Consider the following 22,335-nt stretch of genomic DNA (forward strand, 5'->3'; position numbering starts at 1 on the left):
CTGGAGATGTGCCGAAACAGTGTCGTCAAGAGGTACTGGTCAATGGACACGCAGCCCTGTCGTTTCCTGTCCTCTACAAGGGCCCGAGTGCTCTCGTCCGCATCCGTGGCCTTCACGACCGCGAGAAACTCGAGTGCATGGAGTGCTTCCTCCGCGGAGCCCAACACGCGATCGGCAGTACCACGCTGAAGAAAGAATAAATGAATACGCTCCACACCGACAGTGGCGATTGTGTGACGAAACACCTCTAGCGCCTCCACAGACGGTGGTGGTGTCTTCATGGATATTTGGTTCGTTCCCCCCACACCGGTGCAATTCGCCGCTCGCTTCTCCTCCTCCGCTACTTCCCTCACTTTTTGCTTTTCCTGCCGTCCACGACCGTGTGCAGGAGCACGCAGATACGTCTTCTCCAGGTAGTCGAGCTCCCTCGCCATGTAGTGCAGCGCCGTCATCATACTCATGCAGGAGCAGGTGCTCTTCTCCTGCACCACGCAGTGTAGTGCCAGCTGCAGGGATGCGAAGGACACATGCAGCGCATCGTCGGTCAGACCAAAATCAGCGACGAAGCCGAAGTCCCGACCGTGAAGGGCGCAGCACGCCAGCGCCCCGTCCACATTTTCCATCCAGAAACTCCGCAGCGTCTCGCGGAGAAGACGACGGTTGTGGGGGTCGCGACACTCCCCAACCTCACGCCGCAGCCGTCGGCACTCCGACATAAAGTGGCTCATGGAAGCGGCCTTTTGTACCGACGATGAGCCAAACAAGCCGGTGGCGTCGGGGCGAGCCTCTGCACCAACAGGAGCAAACCGACCACACGCGGCCTCAACCACATCGTCTATGGATTGCAAGGCGGCCGATGTTCCTGCAACCGGTGACAGCGACGAGGACTGCATCGGCGTCGCAAGGGCACGCTCGTGCGCAGGCATGTCAGCCGCTGCCTCCAGGATGGCCATCCTCCTCAACTCCAGTCGGGAACGCGCCGAGTCACGATGATTGCGGTGGCGATGGCGCAGCACGCTTCCAGCCCATCGCCGCAACAGCATGGAGCCACACACTTGTCTACGCCACCCCTTCCCTCGTTTGCAGCCGTTTCCCTTTAACCCTGCTGCACCTTCGGCCACCCCACCCACTGAGATGGTGGAAGGAGAGGAGAGCGAAGAAGCTGAGTGAAATACCACGAGTGCCGTATGAGCAGAATTTCCTTTTTTTTTACTTTGTTTCCTCCAACGTAGAAAAAAGCAATGTTTTCTTTTTCGGTATCGCACAGCCACAGAGCAACGTGCACACAAGGATGTTTTTTTTTTCCGCCAACAACATCACAGCACTGAACGCCAATGTACAATGGCACCCTTAGACGAAAGAGCATCCTCTCTGGAGATGCGCAGCTTACTTAATTCCCCCAACGACAACTGCGAGACCAGCGAGCCACCCAGGACAGGTAGCAGCCATGGGAACTCCGCCAGCGGCAGCTGCTGAAGATTAAGTAGTCCGCCAACCTGCCTCGAGGAGCTAGTAGAGTTGGAATCACTGTCATTCGAAGACGACGTGGTGAATGATGAGGATGAAGAGGAGGATGACGATGATGATAATACGTTGTTTCTCTCCTGTGTCTCGCTACGAGCACGGACCGCTTCCTCAAGAAAGTCTTGAAGTAAAGGAGCCACACGCAGCGCCTCGCCCGCAATGATCACCGACAACGGCGCGTCCTCAGCGACAGAAGCGAGGAGTCGCCCCAACGCCCCTCGTCTTCGACCCGTGCCGTTGGCTGCAGTTTCCTCCTCGTACTTCTCCTCGCCCTCATCGCGTCCCCGCTTCATTCGAGTGCCTTTATGCTGTACTTCTTCTGGTTGAGCTCCTCTCAATGATAATACCCGCTGGTACACATCATCACCAAAGAAAGAGGCCAGCGCATTGTGATACAATTCGTCCAACAGATCCACCACACCCGTCGAAGGCGAACAACCACCTGCCCAAGCCCTTCGAAGTGAAGATGACACAACAACATCGCCTCCATCTTTGCCACTCCATATATTTCTTGCCACCTCGGATCCCTCATCCTTCGGCTGAGGGCAGTTCCTGTTGGCTGCACTGGGCGTCACAAGGCGCGACAGTGAGCCGGCACCGCTTGCCGCGTACTTCAGTGTGGCACCCGCCTCTAAACGGGCGACGCTGAGGGCCTCCAGTGACGCGTGCAGCACAAGTGTTTCCCGAAATCCCGTTGCGAAGGCGTCAGCCACAACATCCGACAATACAACTATCGTCCGCACCTGGAGTCTCTCAAACATAAACAAGACAAGTCCTTCTCGGTACTCTTGGGAGGAGTGCATTGGGATAATGACGACAACACCCCTGTCGAACACGTGTTCTCGGAGCCTCAAGACAATACGTGACACCGCCTCCTGTCCGGATGGCGCCGCCATCGTTGCTGGCGCCGAAGCAGCAGCAGAAGCAGCAGGAACACGGCGGAATACACCCGCCGGTATGGGGCCCTCCTCCGCGAAGGGGCGCGTCTCGCCAGCACGGCAGAGATACGTGGTCAGCTCCCCTATCACCATGACAACTGGCCTTCCCTCCGGCTCATCAACGGCGCTGCTGGTATTGATCATCTAGCCACGATGCGGTCGGCGGAAGAAGACGGTGCCCCCGCTAGCAGAAGCACCTCGTACCAGGGGTGGAGTGGAGGTTGCCTCAGAGCCAATCGCACAACGAGACGCGCCAGCCCTTTATTCTTTGAAGGAGCAATACAAAACATGAGAAGACAAGGGGGGAAGGAAGAACAAAAAAAAAACCCCAAAAATGGGAACAAATTACATGTCGCTCCATTGAGCCAGAGTGGTGGTCCTCCCTTCAGTGGCACCAAAGCGCAACGCCACCCTTCGGGCGGGGTGGTACGAGACCGCAACAGAGTGATGCCGCCACAGGCTTCACACCTCACACAAACGGCTCCCAAACATGCAGCCAGCCGCAGGAACAAAAAATACTCCCAGGAAGAAGACGGAGCGTTCACCGCCGTGGAACGGCCACACACGCCCTCCCCCTTTATTGCTCACAGGGCCAAACATCACAAAATAATAAAAAAAACACTTTCCTCGTACACAAGGAAGGAATATGTGTATGCGTATTTTGCGTCTTACCACATCAATTAGTCTTTTTATTCTCCGCCGTAGTGCCCGTCACGAGTTGCTCCAGTTGCTGTTTCTTCGCCTTCTTTGCATCAAGGTAGCCGCTGAGGACCTGCATCACAAGAAGAAGCAAAGCCAATCCCATCAACACGTACTTGTGCCACCACGGCTGCTGATTCACGCCTTTGCGCGACAGCAGCGCACTGTTGGGAGCAGCGTAGCCGTACATCCAAATACTGTCAGCCACACTGCCATCTTTTTGCAGCAGCAGCAACGTGAGGGAGAACTCATGTTCAGAGAAGAAACGAAGCGTGAAGGTGCCCGATGCGTCATCCTCCAGTGTAACCGTTCCCGTTGCAACGCGCGCCACTTGTGGCACGTCACTGAGCACGGAGATGAATGAGCTCCTCGATTCATGTCCGAAGGCAAAGGCGGCTTTGGCGGTCGGCAGCACTTCGTCTTCTTCAATTGCCGCCAGACGCTTCTCGAGAAGCTTCGCGCTGAATGGCAGTGTCCACGCACGCAGCATCCCGGAGGTTGCACCGGAGAACTCAAGCTGAACGTCGATACTCAGAAGGGACGGGCGCGCATCAACTGAGCCCTGCGGTGGCATCTCGCCCATCAGATGGCGCTGCTGCGAGAAGTGCTCCAGGGCAATTTGCTCCGACCCTTCTCGGTCGTGCCTCTGATCCCCGACCGGGATCAGTTCACCGTGAATGCGTTCAGGAAAATTTAGCGACCCTTTTAAGTCAAGAGTCGCGTTAAAGACGCCGTACCTGTCGGAAATGACACTAACCGCAAAGGGCTGCGCCATCACTTGCTCCAGGAGTGGAGCATTGGCTGTTGCGCTTGTGTCCAGCTCCACTGCAGTTGTCGCGGTCGTGAAGAGGAGGCAAAGAAGGGCACCGTAGAACAGCACGGCTGCAGTCCAACTACCGTGACGCATGATTCGTGCTAGGTGCCTTTGTGTTTCCACCTACGCTTCTTTATATTATCACCGTTGTTTAGCTCAACACTACACATATAGTCAAAAAAAAAAAACGCCAGGGAGAAGTAGAAAATAATGATCGTAAGGCTATTTTATGGCTTTTTTTTTTCTTGCCTTATTTGAGTACACCAACAGCAGGAGTGCCACTTGTAGCCCCGTCAGCACCCCCTCACTCCTGTTTGGGGTCGTGAAAAAATAAAATAAAATAAAAGCCAGATTGGAGGAATGGCAGCAACCCCGCGATAGATACGAGAGCACACAGACAATGTGGCTGATCCCTCGTGTTGCCGTTCCCATCGCCGATTCCCCGCAACGGTGGCGCAGCAGAGGCACCAAAATACACCAAGAAACACGTCTGTGGTATAACGGGTACCCTCCCCCTCTCAGAGCGAACAGCCGGCACCGCGCGTCGGCAAAAACACATACACACAAACGCGGCGAACCGGTAGGTAACCCTTCCCGTCCGCACTCTCCAGTGATTGCAGTAAAGCACGACAACCCTTATGTGTGTCGGACAGGCGCTTCTAACTAAGAATAGGAAAGGCGCCAAACTTATAAGCGCAGCAGACGGATGCGAAACTGTCCTTCGAGGAAGGTCAGGGGTACGAATTCGACACAACAAGGCCAAAAGGCATATAAATCTATCATCACTGCGGCCATCGACATCATCATCATCATAAGCAGCAGAAGCACCTTGCAGTTGAAGATGTATCAGAATTTTCAGAGAACTCCCATAGACGTCAGAAACGTGCCCCCAGATAGGCAAACAAAGGCACCCACAGCACCCCTCTTAGAATGCGAGGACACACCTCGCACTCGGGGATGAAGGAGTGTGAATCTCATCCCACCGGTGCTGTGAGTTATGGCAGTATGCAATAGTGGCACAGAGCAGATGAGGTCAAACACAAAAGTAAAAGCCGAGTTACAGTCGGCACTGCGTCTTCTATTTTAAACAGAAGGTCCAACTTTAACAGGTACCGCTAGAGCGTGTCAATACATGCATACTTGTACGTGTCTCTCTCCCTCTCGGTATATATAGATATATATATATATATATTTGAAGGGGGAAACCAATTCGAGGCAGAGGCATGCATACACACGCACCAGAAGTGACTAATACCATCCGATGGCAGAGAAGGCAAGAACAGATCAAAAAAGAGAAGACATCGGTGCACAATCAGCAGAAGAGTTCATCATCAAAAAACACCTCTTGTGTTGGCCACGTATTTCAAAGCCTCTTGGCGTTTGACTTTTGGGCCATAAGAGAGTTTAACCCCAGACGGTTTTTCTATGCATGATATCGTTAAAAGAAGCTTCTTATTCATTAACAAGTATCTTTCCTTTTTTCTTTCCCTCTTTCTTGTTGACGGGATGTGCGAATGACACCAGTTCTTCATAACAACTAGGAGAAAAAGATTAAATAGCTCTGCAATCCCCTCCGTGACTCTCCGTTGTACTCTGTTCTTTTCTCGCCTCATTTTCTCTTTCCTGCTCCGCCTTGTCGTGGAGTAGGTTATTTCCGTTTCTTCTTCAGGAGTGAGGCGAGGTCCTGATCCACCTTGACACGCTTGAGTATATTGTCGAGTTGCTCACGAAAAACCTCGATGAAGTCAGCATCCAGCTTCTGTCCCTCAATAAACGGGTGCCGATGGACGTTCTCAATGATGGACGTGATCACTTCCGCCCCACTTGGCGTTTGTCCCTCGCTTGCCACAAGGACAGTCATAAGGTATGCGTTAAGGGACGCCTTGGTAAAAAAGAGGTAGTCGGTTTTTGCCCCGAGAAGTACACGTGTGGCAGCGTACAAAATGTAGAGCTTTTTGTGAGGATCATCCTTGAAGTAATCATGCATGCGCTTAGCCAGAATGCCAAAAATGTGAGCGGCATTGAGTGGGGAGTATAAGAAGATTGTGTCGTCTAGCCGCTTCTCACTCTTTTCATCAACGCAGTCATCGATGAGATCGCAGATGGTCTGTATTACGCTAGGACTCAGTGATTTCTCCGACTCCCCACAGCTGTTGTACGTAGCGCCTAACAGTGACTGCAGTCGTGCCTCGAGCGTCATATCCGGCGTGGGCCGCTCTCGCGTGAAGCACGTCGGTGGCTGCGGTGCCGCAACTGTGCCCACCGTGACGCCCATCGCCGGCAGAGCCACTATCGCGCCGCTGTTGGCAGCAGCACCACCACCACCACTACCGGGGATGCCAGGGCCCGCGGTAAGAGCGCCGACAAAGCCGTCGAGACTGGGGGCCCCCGGAACGCCTGAAAGCGGCTCACCACTGCCACCCAACAGGGCGTGCTTGCCGCGGCGCATGCGGTCCGCCATTGTCATGTTGTGGTTGCTCTTACCAAAGCTGATGCGCATCGGGGCACCTTTCAGGAGGGTATTGTTAAGCGCCACACGGGCCACACGCGCGTGTTCAATGCTGTCAAAATGCCCAAACGCAATGCCGCTAGACTGGATGAACTTGGAGTTGATAAAGCCTTCAAATGGCTCAAATAAGTCTTCAACGTCCTCTTCCATCACATCCGATGCGAACTGACCAAGGTACACCACATTTGTTGGTGTTTCATTGGAAGGAATGCCGTCAGGGGTCAGCCCACTTTCAGCACTGGACTGGTTACGCTGTGCTCGTCCATAGTTAAGGACAACCCTCGCTCCACCAATTGGCTGGTTTCGCATCAGGTCCAATGCTTGTGTGCAGCTTTCGATTGTTTCGAAGTGAATGAAAGCCATGTTTCGGCTGTCCAACCGGGAGAGAGTTGTGATCTTGCCGAACACCTTGAAGTTCTCGTTCAGCTCCTCGTTAGAAACAGTGGGTGGCAAGTCCCCCACCCACAGCACATTTGTGGGTTCCATGCGCTCCTCCTCACGGCGTGGGCGGCGCCGCCTGTCCTCATTGTCGTGCCGTTCATCATCACGTCCTCGCCGGGGCTGCCTGTAGTTGTTGGCCTCTTGCGGCATTTCTAGCTCCTCCTTTGAGTACTCAAACATTTTGCCGTAATTGAAACGCGCCCTACCGAGGGAGCCTCGTGCACTGAGCGCCTCCACGGCATTGCGTGCCTCATCCACATATCGAAAATGCACAAAGCAGTAACTCTTATCAGGAACTTTAGCAATTCGAATTACCCGCCCAAATTCAGAAAATTCACGTCGCAGTACATCCTCTGTGTGCTCGTATGTGTCAAGGTTTCCCACCCACACGGTGTTCGTCGGCTCCCGCAGCTCATCATCGCGGCGACCCCTGTGGGCATGCCCACCACGGCGATCTCCATCATGTGGTGGTGCGGCCCCATAAGGTGCTTGTGGGTACGACGTTCCCATCGGCGGCTGCGGGGGTGGCGCAAACCCACGCGGATCACCAGTTGGCGCCATTGCGGAGCGGTGATCATCCCTCCTTGCGTACATGTCGTTCGAGCTGCGCAGCACGCCGGGCGGCATGAGGTATCCCTGTTCTCCACCCTCCGGGGGCCACTGGGCGAGGTGCGACGGGGGCTGCGGGTAGCGCACACCGGGTGGCGGAGCACCACCTTGTTGTTGCCGTTGCTGGTGCTGGTGCTGCGGTGGCAGAGGCGGTACACCAACACGCACGTTGGATTGCATGTGTGGTGGCGCGCTGGACGGGTGCGTGAGCCCAGGCGGCATGGGCGGCATGCCAACACCAGGCGGCAGTTTAAAGCCAGGCGGCAGTGGCGGCATCCCCGGGGGACGGGGAATAAAGCCACCAGGTGGCTGTGATGGCCCGCTCATTACTCGCCTTCTCTTTTTTGGATTCAAACAAAAAAAAAAATCTGATTGTCGCGATACACAATCAGCGGAATCCAAAAAATAAAAGCGCAAAAACTAGGGGCGGAGAAGCACAAACAAAACACACACACACACACACGCCGTCTTGAGAGGACACGAGGCACACACGTGAGACGTAGGCCCACCGATATGAGCTCACATAAAGGAGCATCGGAAGAGTTGCGCAACACCGATATGCATTATGGATACTGGAGCATCAAATATAACCGTATATCATATTATTTCGTTCTTTCGCTTGCATTGTCGTTGTTGTTCTTTTCTTTTTTTCAATGTATCGCCCTCCTCAATCGGCACCGCACTCCCCAGGTGTCAAACCCTCTACATTCCTCGTTAGCACCAGCACCGCATCATAAAGCACCGCGTACTCCGTCTGCAAAGTACCTTCACAGAGGTACGGTAGCTTCGTCCACCGCTCCAGCTTAAAGCCACATGGAATTAAGACATTATCCACAAGACGCTCAAGAGAAGCTTCAAATGTTGCGCCTCTGCAACACTCGCCTCCCTCCATCGGCAACTTCTGAGCCGGGCGGCGTTGCTGTTTGCCATCCTCCACAAACGGACACCATGGCAGCACAACAGCGAGGAGGAGGATGCCATTGGGTGCCAAAGAGTCACGCATCGAATGTAGTAGCGTCAGTGGAGCATCGGCACGGTCGAGCACATTCAGACACGAGATAACGTCGTACTGCCGCAAGGAGCCATCGGCGTAGCGAAACGGATCTTGGTACGGCAGGACTTCGTAGCCCCGCCACCAGAGTCTCCATCGCATGGGAATAGAGTACTCTGTAGCCGTTACATGACGAAAGAGCGGCTGCAGCTCCGCCGTAACTCCACCATCACCGGCGCCGATGTCGAGGAGTGTGTCGAACAATGGGCCCGTTGGCAAAGGAAACGGTCTGTCTTTGCCCTGCAGCAACGACAACGCCTGCGCGGTGTGCATGACGAACATATGGCCACGACCAACGATCCCGTTCGCTGTCGTGAGGGAGAAGACAGTGCACAAGAGATTGGACAGTATTATCTTCACTGCACTTACATCAACTGCACGCGTGATCCACTGCTGTGTTTCCTCATCCATGCCCATGCCCATGTACTTTGATGTTATGTGCTGCGGGAGGCACTGCACATTTACCGCGTAGCTGATGGGCGGCCTCTTTCTTTGGCCACTCCAAAAGCGCGACAAGTTTTCCAACGCGGTAGGTGCCATTCGCTGGTGTGTGAAGGGACAACAAGAACAAGCGGAGGAAAGGAGTACTACTATCAGTCACTGCGCACACACAGAGGCCTCGAAATCACACATAAACAAAACAAGGGAAAGATCCGCAAGAGCAGATTGTGTCATTATATATATATATATATATATAATATCCTGGCTCGGGTGTGCGAGTCGCCAGCGGAAGTGTCGGGAGAGAGAGGGGGGAGTAATGTTGAAAAACTGGAACATGTAAATATGAACCACATGCACACGGTCACATGGGTGAGTAACAGAAGGAACGGGAAAAGCACCTGGATAAGCAACTGGCCTCCCGTTCGAAAACCGGCAGAAACAAAGAAAACAGAAAAAGACGCACGGCGGTAATCACACAAGGCCAAAGATAATGGGGAGGGTGGAAAATGAGAGAGGGAGAGAAAGACAAGGGGGAGTGACGGCACCAATGGGGCAGCCACGGCTCCCCCAGCCATCTCCACAGATACCCAGCGAAAGAGGGAGAGAAGAGCCGCGGAATACAAAGCGACCTGCGGTCCCAGCGGTCTTGGGCTTCTCTCTGTCTTTTTTTTCCCCCAAGTGATTCCCTTCTTTTTTGTGTGTTCGCATTCCTCGCTGCACGCACTCAACCGAAGAAAGCAGCTATCCACTGCGTATTATAGCCCCACAGTGGCTTCTGTTGTGCTATTTAGCTTCCGTCCCCCACTTGCGCCGCCCTGAAGCATCGGCGGGGCGGCCGCAGCCACTCCGCCTTAGGCGCCAACAGCACGGCAGAGAGAGCGCGACGGAAAAAGAGCCGTCCATCTCCGCTTTCATGCATCTCCGAAAACATTTAACCTATATCATATTCCTTTACTTGAAAGACACTCGTCGTTCTCATTCATTTTCTTCATCTTATTTCGTTCACCTTCAACACCTACTCTTAGTTGCTTTGCACACCCTCGTCGTCTCGCATGCTTTCTCCAAATATGTCCATCCTCTTCACCTCCATTGGTTGTAGAATACGCTACAATCTCTATATACCACATACATACATACATATACATATATATATATATGTATGTGTGCGTTCATCCAGAGATATTAACATGCTGTTTGCCCCTGCGTGTGTGTGTGTGTGTGTGTGTGTGTGTGTAGGTGTGTGCAAGTGCTTGGGGGAGGGGGAAATGGGAGTGTTTGCTTGTTCCCATTATTCACGTCCCGGTGTATTTTTTTTTTGACAATGTGTTCACCGAAACAATGCGGTACCGTGACGGTCAATATCCACATATAGCATAGTTACAGGCTAACAAACCCGCCTGCACGGTGCATGTGAGTATATATGCGTATCTCCGCATACAGAATCGTCTTCGTGTGGCGGAAAATACATAAAGAAATATATGTGGTTATACATATACTCCCAATCAAAAAACAACAAAAAAAAAAGCGAGCATCGATCAGATATCGACACTATTTCACAACAAATGGCTTGAGAACCAGAAAAAAAAAGATGCATGGATCCATTTGCACCGAAGAGCAGTGCAAGGCGGCACACCAGTGTCCACAGCCGCAGCTCTCTTGATAAAGGCTTGCAGCTCTCTCTTTCTCTCTCTCGCTCTCTCTCTCTCTCTCTCTGTGTGTGTGTGTGTGCTGTCCCACGCACCCCGCTGAGTGACGAAGCGAATGCTGCCTTGCTGTCGTGTAACAAACCCCACGCGAGGCACACCCCGTGACACATTACACCTGCCAGTGGTGACGACAGCGATAGTGGACTTTTCGTGCTATGCCGTTTCGAAGCCATCTGCGCAACATTACATGATCAACGAGAGTATGCCACCACTCCACTCTACCGAAGCCCTCGTGGGTGGGTGATGGAGAACCGACGCAGAGCAGGAAGCCCAAATCCCTCTCCGCCAAATGGTGGACACAACAGTGAAATGCGGTGCATGTCGACAATGATTTCAACTACTTGCAACGGAGTTGGTCAAGAATCATACATCTATGGTTGCCCCCTCCTCACATTCGCATCATATCAACCGCGACGTGGTATCTGCATCATGCGTTTCCCATCCACTACCGATGCGCATTCCTCTTGTTAAACCTCGCAGCGACCAGTTGACTACCCAGCAGCTTCGTTCTCTCCCGCTCATGCCGCAACTCTTCCTCGATGTTCTTTTTCTTGTCTAACGCCTCGCGCAACCCTATCACTTCCCCCTCAAGCTGCTTGATACGTTTCTTCGCATCGTAAGCTTCGTGGTAGAAGCGCGAAAACTCCTCCACCAGGGAATCCAGCTCCTCCACCTCCGGCGTCACGCGGACACACGCCCCACTGACTTCAGGCGCAAACGCACCACCTTTGGGGCTCGACGAAGTCGCGCTTTTATTTTCATCGCCGTGCATCACCTCTGTATAAAACTTTTTCGTGTCTGCTGGGACATTGATTGGCTCCGCGTCCATCTTCTTCTCTCCCTTTCCACCCTTCTTCACAACACTGTTTCCACTATTTTCACCACCACCACCGCCGCCGTTACCACTACCAGTGGCATCATCATAATCTTCATCTCTTATCACTTCCTTTTCACACCTAATAAGAGTAACAAGTTCCTCCACCTCGTACACGCCTGGGCGGCCAAGAGAAACTTCAGCACTCGCATGGCCACCTTTCGCTGTTTCACCACCCTTGTCGTCATGATCATCGACGTCGGGGGTGATAGGGCTCTCTCTCTTGGATTTCTCCGTTGCTTTCTTACTTGGGCTCACAACACCACCTGTTGCAGCTCCTGCAGGAGTTGGCCCTTCGTTTCCTACTTTCGCCCGCAACGCGGCGGGACCCAACAGCACATGCTTTGCAGCTTGTGTGTCAACCACGACGATGGAGTACGGGGGGTTGCTGGACACCGTCTCTACGCGCGGCGAAGTGCCCCTACATGCGCGATAGAGGTTCTCATCCAAATACAACCGGTCTTCGTCGCCCAGCGGCACACGTATAACGTGTCGCGATAATGGCGTCTGTGGGCTCCGGTCCTGTGGGTCAACGCCGTGTATACCCGGTGACCCACCATAATTCTCCTTGTGTGTGTCCCGCGACTCTTCCCATGGCGACTGTCTGTTTGTCTTGTCTCCATAGCGATGCCTAGCATCATGCGTGTGGCTCCCCTCCCAGTCGAACGACAACGGCCGTTGGGAGTGCCGCGACGCCAGCGCAGTGGCCTGTGGCACCGTCAGCATGCGTATCCCTGCCAGGGCAAAGGTGAGGTCCCGCGTCAGCCGCTGGACGGCGGTAACAGAGTTGTACGCACACACAAGCACCGAGGTGTAGATGTTCCCGAAACAAAGGAGTGGCAGCAGCATTGTCGCGGCGTTATGACGCAATGGTTGTGGCAACGAGACATTTTGTATGATGGATGAGTTGAGCTCCTCCTCGCTCGCCACAGCTTGACTGCGTGCCAATGCAGAGGTAACCACCCAATTCTGCACAGAAGCATCTTCCGCGAGGCAAAGCAAATGAAATGTGGCAAAGTGAAAGTCATCCGTATAAAGTGTGAGAGAGAAAAGGAGCGATGTCCCCGCCTGAGACTGCAGCAGGCCCATCTCTGTTGCGCGGGTGAAGTTCTCAAGACCGATATCAAGCGTTTCCAAGGCATGACTGGCGTGCTCCGCCGGCATGGCCCGCGCATTGCTCACGCGAGCATCTGTTGGGGTCATTCCCTTCAAGCCCTCATGCAACTCCCCGCCCTCTGCGCGCTGCTGCACTTGCTGTGGATCGCCCAGATGCACAGCGAGCTCCACGTCATCATTATCCAGTTCAACCAGGTCCACAACGCTGTTTGCATCAAAGGCAACGAAAGTTGACTCTGCACGGACGAAGCGATGACTTCCAGGCACACCTGCTCTGCTTGTGGATTCTGACATCAAATCGGGCGATGTCGGTTCGATCGACCACGATGAGTTGCTGCACTCATGGCTGCGTCGCTCTGCACAGCGGTTCATAACCATACAGATGCCTTGGGGCAGCAGCCCACATTCCTCGGGTGTGCCCACCACGCCCAGCTGCTTCATCTCTTGTGTGGCACCGTACACAAACACCATGGCGTTCAAGCACTCATCTACAACAGCGAAAACTGCCGGCGTCAGCACCGACGCCATCAGTGGTTCCAGAGACGTCTGGAGCTCATACCGCATAGAACCGTTGTCATGTCCGGCTGCGCCCAAGTCTGCTTTGTCCTCACCACCATCCGGAATGGATGTCTGTAAGCCAAACTCAACTTCAACCACAGAATCCAGCAGTGTGGCGTTATCATTGCAATTGCGTATAGCATCCAAGCATGTAGGGAGATAATCACCCGTGTCCATCCCGCCCGCATGTTTGTAAAATGAGCTTTCACAAAATTGCAGCACATTTCTATTGGGTTTTGTCGATGTGCTCTTTGATGACTGATTGTTGGTCTTGCAGCCTTTTCCTGCGTTACCCTTCTTGTCCCTACTTTTATTGCTGCTGGAACTTTTGCCACTGCACCCCCGGTCGCACACTAGCGCCCACGGCTCCCCACGAAATGACTGTAAAGCCACGTTGACGCACCACCGGCGGAACAACACCGCATGCCCATTACCCTCCGTCGGCATGGTGTCCTCCCAGCAGCAAGCTTTCTCCCCCCCCCTCAGCTTTCAAAAGGTGCTATTTGACAAAAATAAAAAAATAATAATAAACGGCTTGAAGAACGACGCTCGTGCCGCTTTCTCTATACAGAATTGTCGACTTGTTCCTTATATCCTTTTTCGCTTCCTTTCTTCCTTCTACTAAAAGGGTTAATGCACCCACACTTGGGGAAAGGAGAGGCAGACAGAGAGACAGGCAAAGAGAGAAAAGAGCGGCAAGACAGATAGGCAGACTGAATGCTACAGAGCGAAGGAATAAGGCAATGCTGCCGCAGGTAAGCGTGCGGACAAAGCACATGGAGGGAGCCGTGGTGAGCCGCCAGAACAAAAAAAAAAAAGGGACGCATCGGCATGGAGGAAGTCACGTTTTGCAAGGTTAGCTGGACAGGTATAAGTAGTGTTGAGGGTGTCATCAGATTGTAAGAAAAGAAACAAACAAAAAATTCTTCGGGAGAGCCACCACGATATAAACGGTGCTCATAGAGTCACATCACAGAAAAAGAAATACAAGTGAAATATACACAAACAACGGCGCCTCCTATTTAGACAAACAGGAGTCCCCCGTCCGAAAATACGCGAGCCCCTTGAGGTGTATTCTTTTATCCTTTTTCTTTTTTTTTTTTTTNTGATGATGATGATGATGGTCTATCCTTCATCGTAAAGTTCGTGCTGCTCAAGCGCAACGTAGAGTTCAATGCGCACCCACAACTTGCGTTGCAGCTTCTTCACTTTTTGCCTCGCCAAATATCCACGAACCATCCTCTGTATTTGTACAGAGCATCGATTGCGGTAGTGAAAACGCTGCAAGTCTCTCTCTGCCTCTAGTGTGGCGTGGTATCTGTACCCCAGCTGTTTCCGCTCATAATATCCATGCGCAGCACGATGCAGCATGCCAATCTCAAACCATGAAATAGTCAGCAGCATCACAAAGTGTAGCTGTTTACGCCCAGCAAAGCCTCGACCGATGCGCTGCATGAGAAGTATGGCATCCGTGTCACACATCAAAGGCTGATCAGTGAGCCCAGCTGGAACAAGAAAGTCTGGTACCATGTTTACACTTCGATCGTTGCGACAGTCCTCACTGCCGCTGGAGATGATGCTAAAAAAGCTTCTCTTGTCATCCTCCACGCTTGCCATTGTGTTGTCGAACGGAAAGCTCGCCTCCAAGTCTCTCAATGAGACGGAGTTGGGCGTTATGTTCGGTGCCGATGATGGGGAACACGAGAAGCAGCAGGAGGGAGCCTCAGAGGAGGGCGCACTCGAGGCTTGTACGCTGGACACAGCATCACCAGGAGAAAGACCATCCATCTGGTGACAGAACGCCAAACCGCTTATCACAACAGGCGGAGAAGACGAGCGTTCAAAGCCAAGACCAGGTCTGTTTGGCTTTAAATTTAGAAACATCTCGGGTGGTGTTACGCTCTCCTGCTGCATCGGACACTCTACTTCTAGAGCGCCAAAATCATCGTCCTCCGCTAAAGCTGCCCTCATCGGCGTCTTGGGCCGCTTCGTGGCGAAATGCTCCGTGAACTTCTCCTCCACAACCCTTACTTCAGACATTCTCCCCTGGTCCTCTCCTCGATCCTGTTGTTGTTGTTGTTGTTGTTGCTGCTGCTGCTGCTGCTTTTGGGGGTCCACTTGACGTGTCATACGCCCTTGCCACACATTGTTGTCAATTTCTCGACGTCTTTCCGGGGTTTGCGGCAGGATCCCCAAGCAGTCATTTGTATCTTGCCGTACCATCTCCTGCCCGTAGGCAATAAATGTCACCCCGGGCGATCGCCGCCGAGTCATCGTGCTTGTGCTGCTCGGAGGTCCTTCATTCTGAAGGGGTACGCCGTGATTTGCTGACGACGGCAGCACCACCTCTTCGTCACGCAGCACAGCGGTCTCCACTGTCGCCGCCTGTTTCATTTGGTTACTGGGCAAAAAGTCGGCTCTTTGTCGTCTTGCCACATACGCACGTCCCACTCGCTGCAGAAGCATGAGTGAGTTGATCCTTTCTCTTCGTCGTATCATCGGCAAGCGAGAAGAGCTAATGTAAGTATCACTTCTATTGACGAGGTCCAATGCCGCTGCAGACAACTCCGTGAACGTCATTGTGCGGCTGTTCATTGATGTTCTCCGCCGCAGGTGAATATCCTCAATGGCACTGTACTGTGGAAGCGATGGGGGCGCGTCTTCATTCATGGAATCAAGACATATTTGCTGTATTTCTTTCAGATTATAGAGACGATGACGGGCACGTAGGCCTCTGAAAACACGGCACAGCAGCACCACAGCCGCATTGCAACGCGCAATAAAAACCCACCTGCGTGTAACGTAGCCACGGCCCACTCCCTGTAGTAAACGTATAGCGCTCCCCATGTATAGCTGTCGCTTCGGGGAGGCCCGTGCAAGTGGTGTCACAGGCCCACATGTGTCGTGTCTACTGACGTGTTCTTGCGCCACCTCACCTGTTACGACACCACAATCCTGCATATCAGAAGATGTCAAGCTCAAGGCAGATGCTGCTTCTACTGTTTCTACACCGCTTCGCAACTCAGAAACCTTCACTTCACCTTTGTGCAGACTCATAGGAGTGTGTGACGTCAACAGTAACTCTCCCTGGTGTCGATCAAGAGACACGGACGTCACGAGGTCCCGAGTGCTCGCTGTCCAGTTGCTGGTGTCATTGGTGTTGGGATCACAATGTGGCTGCTGATACCTCTCGCATGGTTGATGTTCTGAAAAGCCATTTGAAAAGATTGACTTAGTGTTTTCTCTTGCCACTTCTAAAGCGTTGCATTCAATGTGAGGCTCATGTAGGTCACCATTTTCCGTCGGCATGATCGGCAATGTCGATGACAGCAGATGCACCGTTTTGTTTGCGTCCTTGTCCCACTCACCTTGGGACCGTTGCAAAATAGAGCATGTCATATCAGGCGCCTGGATTGGGGGAGGGAACAGAGTAACCTCTGAGAAGAGCGACAAGGAATGACGAGGCCACCGAGGAATACGCCATGCCTTGGCATCGTCCTCCTCCGCATCCACAGATGTCCGCTCCAATGAGTTTCCATACAGCTCGTGGTCACGCCCCACTGCGGAATGCAACCTCGTCGTGAAAAAGCCGCTGCTCTCTTGAGAATCCCACGGAGTCTTACCTCCACCCAAAGCACTCCTGGATGCAGTCCTTGTCTTTGCCTTTGCGACTGATTCCGGTGCTTTGGTGCAGGAAAAGCTGGAGCGGGCGTGAAGAACAGACGCATTGTATGGGCTGAACCTTTTTTTGTCCGCGGTTCGCCACCCCTTCAGCCGTGGGTTTGCCCGCCTCGCCGGTTGGGCTGGTGGATGCGCCATCACAGCCATCTCGTGTGAAACCACAGTTGTCTCCGGTAACGAACGGCTCTGTTGCCGGGCTTGCAGCGCGGGCTGCTTGCAAATTGGGCCGTGCTGCGAGGAAGACGACTTTGATGCACCGTCCTCCAACTCCATCCGCCACGCGTTCAGCACCGAGTTGACCCGCTGCACACTCTCCATGGGCCTAGCCAACAGAAAAGGCCCTCCAGAGATGCTCGCCTTCGCCTTGGGGGGGCTACTCGCGTGTGCCCCTGGAGTATTCGGATCCTCGTCAAAATACGGATGGCTGGCAAGCGAGTAACCCGGCGTCCCATCCGTCTGAAGGCTGCTGGTGGCAGTAGGCGGAGGCAACGACGATGACAAGGCGGAGCCGCTCTGTGACACTGGGGTGTCCCGCTGCACCTCACGCAGCAGCTCCATCGGACACAGCCCCCATCGCGTCACGAGCACCACAAACCTCGGGAACATTATGACAGACCACACTTGCAGCAACGGCAGCGCCTTCACCGCGGGCGGCGACGCAGTCCACGAGTCCCACGACTCGCCACACTCCTTTGGTGGACTGCGCTCTTCACCAAGAGGACCGATTGAGTACAACAACTGTCGTGGAAAGCGAGGGAGGCGCTGCAGAAGCTGCTCCGCAAAGAGTAGCCATGGTGAGCCCGCAGTGACGTCGCCTGGCGTCGGCGACAAGGTAACAATACTCAGCTTGTCATCCACTGGATACTGTCGTGCACCGATAAGTAGAAACACACGAAAGTAGGCCTTGGTCATGGCCTCAGAGCACGCTAGAGACGATGATGATATTTTTGTTCTTGTTGCTGATGCGGTGGTGGAAGCCCCACCCGCCACGTCACCCTCGGCGAGTCTCAGGAAGGGTAGCAAATCACTCAATGCAACGGTACCATGTTCGTCTAAGCACGAATCAAGCAAAAGGCCAATGGATGGATCCTCGCGGATTCCCGGCGGAAGGCTCTCCTGTAGGATGTGTCTGGGTATCCTGGTATCCGCACCAGCTGCTCCTGCAGGAAAGGAGGAAGATTTCCCAAGGGAAAATCGTGAATTGGTAAATCTACAGCCCTGTGATACTTCCACCGGTATATGCTGCGTTCTACAGGCAGAAACGGTCGGTGATGATATGAATGTTACTGGGTCCTTGCTGAGGGAGAAGAAACTATTCGTATGTGCCCTCACAATATTGTCATGAACAGCTTCCGCTATGCGCAGGGCATTATCCGCCCCGCTCTTGTTGCTGGTGCTGTATGGCTTCTCCTCAGCACATTGTAAGTGAGGTGTCTCTCCTCCTTGCACAACCTGAGCACTTGGACGGACACCCTCTCCGCTTGTTTGGGGACGACGCGGCATTCGTGGCTGCGATGCCTCGTGATGCTCCATGGACGTTCGCCGCAACATTTCATTGGCCAGCTGCAGCAGTGACCTAGTGGATGCGACAACATCAGTCCTGCTGCTGCTACTACTGCTACTGCATCCACCCCAGCATGAGCGATGCTCGGCTGTGCGGCTCCTCAGACGCCGGCTCTGGACTGAAGGTTTCCTACGCGCATGAGTAGTGGTTGACACGATATTTCCACCCGCCGTGTTTTCCTCCTGTGGCGACCCCACCGACACATTGTGGAGGGGGCGCGCCTTTTTGTCCGAGCGGTTGGCACCCAGCATGAAGCAACAGACGATAAGATGCACGTGTTGCTCAGCCTCCTCAGGCGTGGTTAATGCACAGTACCCCCACCACGTCTGCTGGTAACGCTTCCCAAATCAGAATGGGGGGGTAAAGCAACAACCTAAAAACAAACACACACACACAAACACAGATAAAACACAAATGAAAAAAGCAAGCACTTCCTGTTACAGTTTGTTTTTCTATTCCCTTGTATGACACCCTCTTCTTGTTCTGGAGCTGTGCTCGTTGCTTCGCTTGTACAGTTGGGAAGGTATCTTAAAGTGCTCTTGAGGGAGAAAAAAGAAAGAAAGAAACAACAAAAAAAATATATAAGTGCATGGCGTAGTTTCGTTGTCACACACCACCGCACACACAGACAGTCAAACAGAGAGACAGGGCGAGATGGGAGGGGGGCAGGGGCGTGTGCGCGTAAAAAAAAATATCCTACCACTGCTCGAATAATCCAACAGCTCTCCAGTGCACACAAACAGAGGGAATAGACGAGGCAGGAAAGCCGGGGCATCCGAATAAAGTCGTCCCCCACCACCAGAGACAAGCGTATATATATACATATACATATATATACATATACATATATATATATATATATACGCAGACAAGCAGCGACACATTACACGGCCTGCCCGAGCAGCCGCAGCTTCTCATCTTGCACAAAGTCTTGCAGCGCTGCAAACGTCGGCATCTCCGCCACAGCCGCGGGTGGTGCCTCTCCCATCACAAGCCATTTGAATAGGTCGTTGTCGAACTGGCGCAGCAGTGCATCGTACTCCTCCAGCTGCGCGTGTGTCATCGTGTCGAGGTTCTGGCGCGCGAAGACGCCGAGAATGATGTCCATCTCGACCATGCCACGGTAGCTGGACTGATATAGCAGGCGGCGACGCTTTGCGTCGTCAGGCTCGTTCACCGGCGTCGGCCGCGTGTCACGGAATTGCAGGCCGCTGCCCTCCTTCGCCTGCCCCGCAGGCTGCGGCCGCTCACGCCACATGCGCACCAGCTCCTCGTGGTGCTTCGCACGGGGTGCAAATCGTCGTGAGAGTCGCCGCAGCATCTGCGCACAGCTATAGAAGTTTACTCGAGTAAAACGCTAACACGTGATTTATTTCGCGGTTTTCACCGTTCTTGTTGTCGTTGTTCACTATTATTTGTCACCTTTGAGTTATTCTTGAAGGACAGGTCCGACAGCGGAGGCAACAACGATTATTATTGGGGACCTGTGAGTGCATCCAGGAGAAAATACAGCACGGACAGAGAACTACACTCACACTCAGAGGCAGACACAGAACTACTCTCACACAAAAGGTGCAGGAGGACACAACTACCACAAGCCCCTACGTGCTGTGCGCTGCATCTTCTTCATCGAGCCCTTCCGCCACCGATCCGTCTTGTGCGCACTGACAATTGCCGCTGGTCGCTTGATGGGTCCACACTCCACTGGTGGCACCCACGAGGCCTTTTGGATCATCTCCCTTAGTCGCCTCAGACACGCCTCCTTGTTCTGGTGCGCGCTGCGGTGCTCGTGAGTTGTAATGATAAGCAGCGTCTCATCCGACGTGAGCGCCTTGCCACGTTCGTTATCCTTCAATTTCTGCACCAGCTCCTCGTCAAAGTGGTCACTGAGTGAGGTGACACTGGCACGCAGTTCCACCTTGTTGCTGCTGCTGTTCGCTCCCTGGCCGCCCGGCCCGCCTCCACGCACGGCAAGCACAGTGTAGCAGCTCTCGTCAACGTGGATGTCGCGCAGCTGTGCAAGGCGGTAGTACCCCTCCTCCTTGAAGGAGCTGATGTGTGAGCGCCTGCACTGCAGCAAGAGTGCAGCGGGAACCATGCGGCCCCGTGCATCAACCGCTGCTATCGACAACGCTCGGCTGAACCAGCAGCGCATCGTGGCATTCACGCGGGTATCCAAGTAGACAGTCTGACATACATTACGTGTTGCCTGCGCTTGCGCTGCTGCTGTCACTACTTCTGCAAGCCAACCCAACATTCGCCGCCCCATTCTCCTTGTGCTCTGCCACTCCGCAAGTCCCCTCCGTCTCTGCTGCTCTCACTCCTCCACGCGTGGGGCGGGGAAGACTGCAGCGCGGGGACCCTCCGCAAATCCCCCTTCAGAGCGAGGCTCAAGGCCAATATTTAAAACAAGAAAGTGAAGTGGAAAAAAAAAAANAGAGAGAGAGAGAGAGGAGGGGAAGTAGCGAAAAAAATTGCAGCCGCAAATGGCGGCATTACCACAACGACAAAGCCCCCGTCGCATTCGTGTTCTTTCTGCTTCCACTTTGACTACCTCGCTTTCTCTCATTCTCTCCTTCTCTTCCCCAGCAGCGGCGGGCAAGCCATCATCCCCCGCTGTCGTCGTCGCCGCAATGGTGCGAGGCCGCTGCGCTCCGCTTCCCGGTGTTTGTCCCCGCACTCCCCTCGCGCGCCTGCTGTCAAGAAGGCAAAGAACAAAACAGGAACAACTAAAGGGTTCCTGCAGGGAGAGCAGTATCGACAGCAGAAAGAAAAAAAAAGAGGGGAGAGCATCAGGCAGGCCTCCCTCTTGGAAGAATACAAAGAGTCAGACGACCTGACCACACCCTACGCAGTGCCCCCACCACCCTGCCGGCTAAAACCCTAAATTGATGTCGTTCCCGTCACGCCCCTGCTGTTGTTGCTGCTGCTGCTGCTTTTGTGCCCGGCTGGCGTCCCCACGCACGAGCCCTCCTACGTCAGATAATTAGCACTAAATATTTTACACAACTCTCATTGCTCTTACGACAACTGCTCAAATGTCCGCTTTGCGTTGGGACAGTCCCATACCCAGTGGCGCATGTTCACGAGGTCGTTTTCAAGCTCCCCAATCGCCTTGCTAGCGAATTCCTTCGGTATCTTCCTCTTGAAGGATTCGACAATCTCGACACAGCCCGCCAGGTACCGCTCGCGCTCCACCGCGTTCCACACCTCGCGCTGCACGGCATACCTCGCCTTCACGATTGCAGTGTAGCGCCTCTCCGTCATTGCAGCCCAATGCATCATGGATGTGAGGTAATTGAGTTTCTTCTCGATGTGGCTCCGCGCCGCCTCGTTGCTCGAGTAGTCGCCAAAGAGGTACTTGTAGACGGGGTAGCGGTTCTTGTAGATGATGTCGAAGAGCATATTGTGTGAATTCACGCGGTCCTTCCAGAACGGGTCGAAGTCGTAAGTCCAACTGATATTCATCAGTCGGTTGGTATCGTCCTCGATGCAGCTCAGCAGGTACGTTTCCACCGCCGACAGTGTGACGCCGTCGGGCTCCTCCACCACCGGCACGTGCCAGAACTCGAAGCTACGGTACTGCCTCTGATTGGTGATGCGCTTTATCCACGGCGTGCGCGTCGCCCACTCCTCGTTCGGCGTCGACCCCCAGACGGTGTAGATGCCACGGGCAGGTGCAACAAGCAGCGACGCAGCAGGAGCGGCGGCGATGGTGGCTCTCAAAACGTGTCGGCGCATTGTTGAATATGTTTGCTTCTTTCTTTACTCTTTGTCTGACTTTGCGATTCCTTTTCCTTTTTTTTTTTT

General features: G+C 53.6%; 9 protein-coding genes across 9 annotated transcripts; all 9 read right to left on the minus strand.

The window, feature by feature from the left end:
* Window positions 1-1,316: 1,316 nt before the first annotated feature.
* On the minus strand, window positions 1,317-2,606 carry DQ04_01731040 (hypothetical protein; the record flags this gene model as incomplete). The annotated part of the gene is made up of 1 exon (XM_009311074.1): window positions 1,317-2,606. The coding sequence occupies one exon, from the start codon at window positions 2,604-2,606 to the stop codon at window positions 1,317-1,319; it is 1,290 nt and encodes a 429-aa protein (XP_009309349.1).
* Window positions 2,607-3,138: 532 nt separating this feature from the next.
* Window positions 3,139-4,068, minus strand: DQ04_01731050 (hypothetical protein; the record flags this gene model as incomplete). Its single annotated transcript, XM_009311075.1, has 1 exon — window positions 3,139-4,068. The coding sequence occupies one exon, from the start codon at window positions 4,066-4,068 to the stop codon at window positions 3,139-3,141; it is 930 nt and encodes a 309-aa protein (XP_009309350.1).
* Window positions 4,069-5,623: 1,555 nt separating this feature from the next.
* DQ04_01731060 (RNA-binding protein) lies at window positions 5,624-7,861 on the minus strand (the record flags this gene model as incomplete). Its single annotated transcript, XM_009311076.1, has 1 exon — window positions 5,624-7,861. The coding sequence occupies one exon, from the start codon at window positions 7,859-7,861 to the stop codon at window positions 5,624-5,626; it is 2,238 nt and encodes a 745-aa protein (XP_009309351.1).
* Window positions 7,862-8,201: 340 nt separating this feature from the next.
* Window positions 8,202-9,125, minus strand: DQ04_01731070 (DREV methyltransferase; the record flags this gene model as incomplete). Its single annotated transcript, XM_009311077.1, has 1 exon — window positions 8,202-9,125. The coding sequence occupies one exon, from the start codon at window positions 9,123-9,125 to the stop codon at window positions 8,202-8,204; it is 924 nt and encodes a 307-aa protein (XP_009309352.1).
* A 2,052-nt stretch (window positions 9,126-11,177) lies between these two features.
* Window positions 11,178-13,457, minus strand: DQ04_01731080 (hypothetical protein; the record flags this gene model as incomplete). The annotated part of the gene is made up of 1 exon (XM_009311078.1): window positions 11,178-13,457. One exon carries the CDS (start codon window positions 13,455-13,457, stop codon window positions 11,178-11,180), a length of 2,280 nt encoding a protein of 759 aa, XP_009309353.1.
* A 948-nt stretch (window positions 13,458-14,405) lies between these two features.
* On the minus strand, window positions 14,406-18,776 carry DQ04_01731090 (proteophosphoglycan ppg4; the record flags this gene model as incomplete). Its single annotated transcript, XM_009311079.1, has 1 exon — window positions 14,406-18,776. One exon carries the CDS (start codon window positions 18,774-18,776, stop codon window positions 14,406-14,408), a length of 4,371 nt encoding a protein of 1,456 aa, XP_009309354.1.
* A 632-nt stretch (window positions 18,777-19,408) lies between these two features.
* DQ04_01731100 (hypothetical protein) lies at window positions 19,409-19,846 on the minus strand (the record flags this gene model as incomplete). The annotated part of the gene is made up of 1 exon (XM_009311080.1): window positions 19,409-19,846. The coding sequence occupies one exon, from the start codon at window positions 19,844-19,846 to the stop codon at window positions 19,409-19,411; it is 438 nt and encodes a 145-aa protein (XP_009309355.1).
* A 267-nt stretch (window positions 19,847-20,113) lies between these two features.
* DQ04_01731110 (ribosome-associated protein) lies at window positions 20,114-20,794 on the minus strand (the record flags this gene model as incomplete). The annotated part of the gene is made up of 1 exon (XM_009311081.1): window positions 20,114-20,794. One exon carries the CDS (start codon window positions 20,792-20,794, stop codon window positions 20,114-20,116), a length of 681 nt encoding a protein of 226 aa, XP_009309356.1.
* A 752-nt stretch (window positions 20,795-21,546) lies between these two features.
* DQ04_01731120 (succinate dehydrogenase subunit) lies at window positions 21,547-22,266 on the minus strand (the record flags this gene model as incomplete). The annotated part of the gene is made up of 1 exon (XM_009311082.1): window positions 21,547-22,266. The coding sequence occupies one exon, from the start codon at window positions 22,264-22,266 to the stop codon at window positions 21,547-21,549; it is 720 nt and encodes a 239-aa protein (XP_009309357.1).
* Between the last annotated feature and the right edge of the window lie 69 nt (window positions 22,267-22,335).

Source organism: Trypanosoma grayi (assembly GCF_000691245.1).
Source record: "Trypanosoma grayi strain ANR4 Tgr_173_V1, whole genome shotgun sequence".
NCBI lineage: Eukaryota > Euglenozoa > Kinetoplastea > Trypanosomatida > Trypanosomatidae > Trypanosoma > Trypanosoma grayi.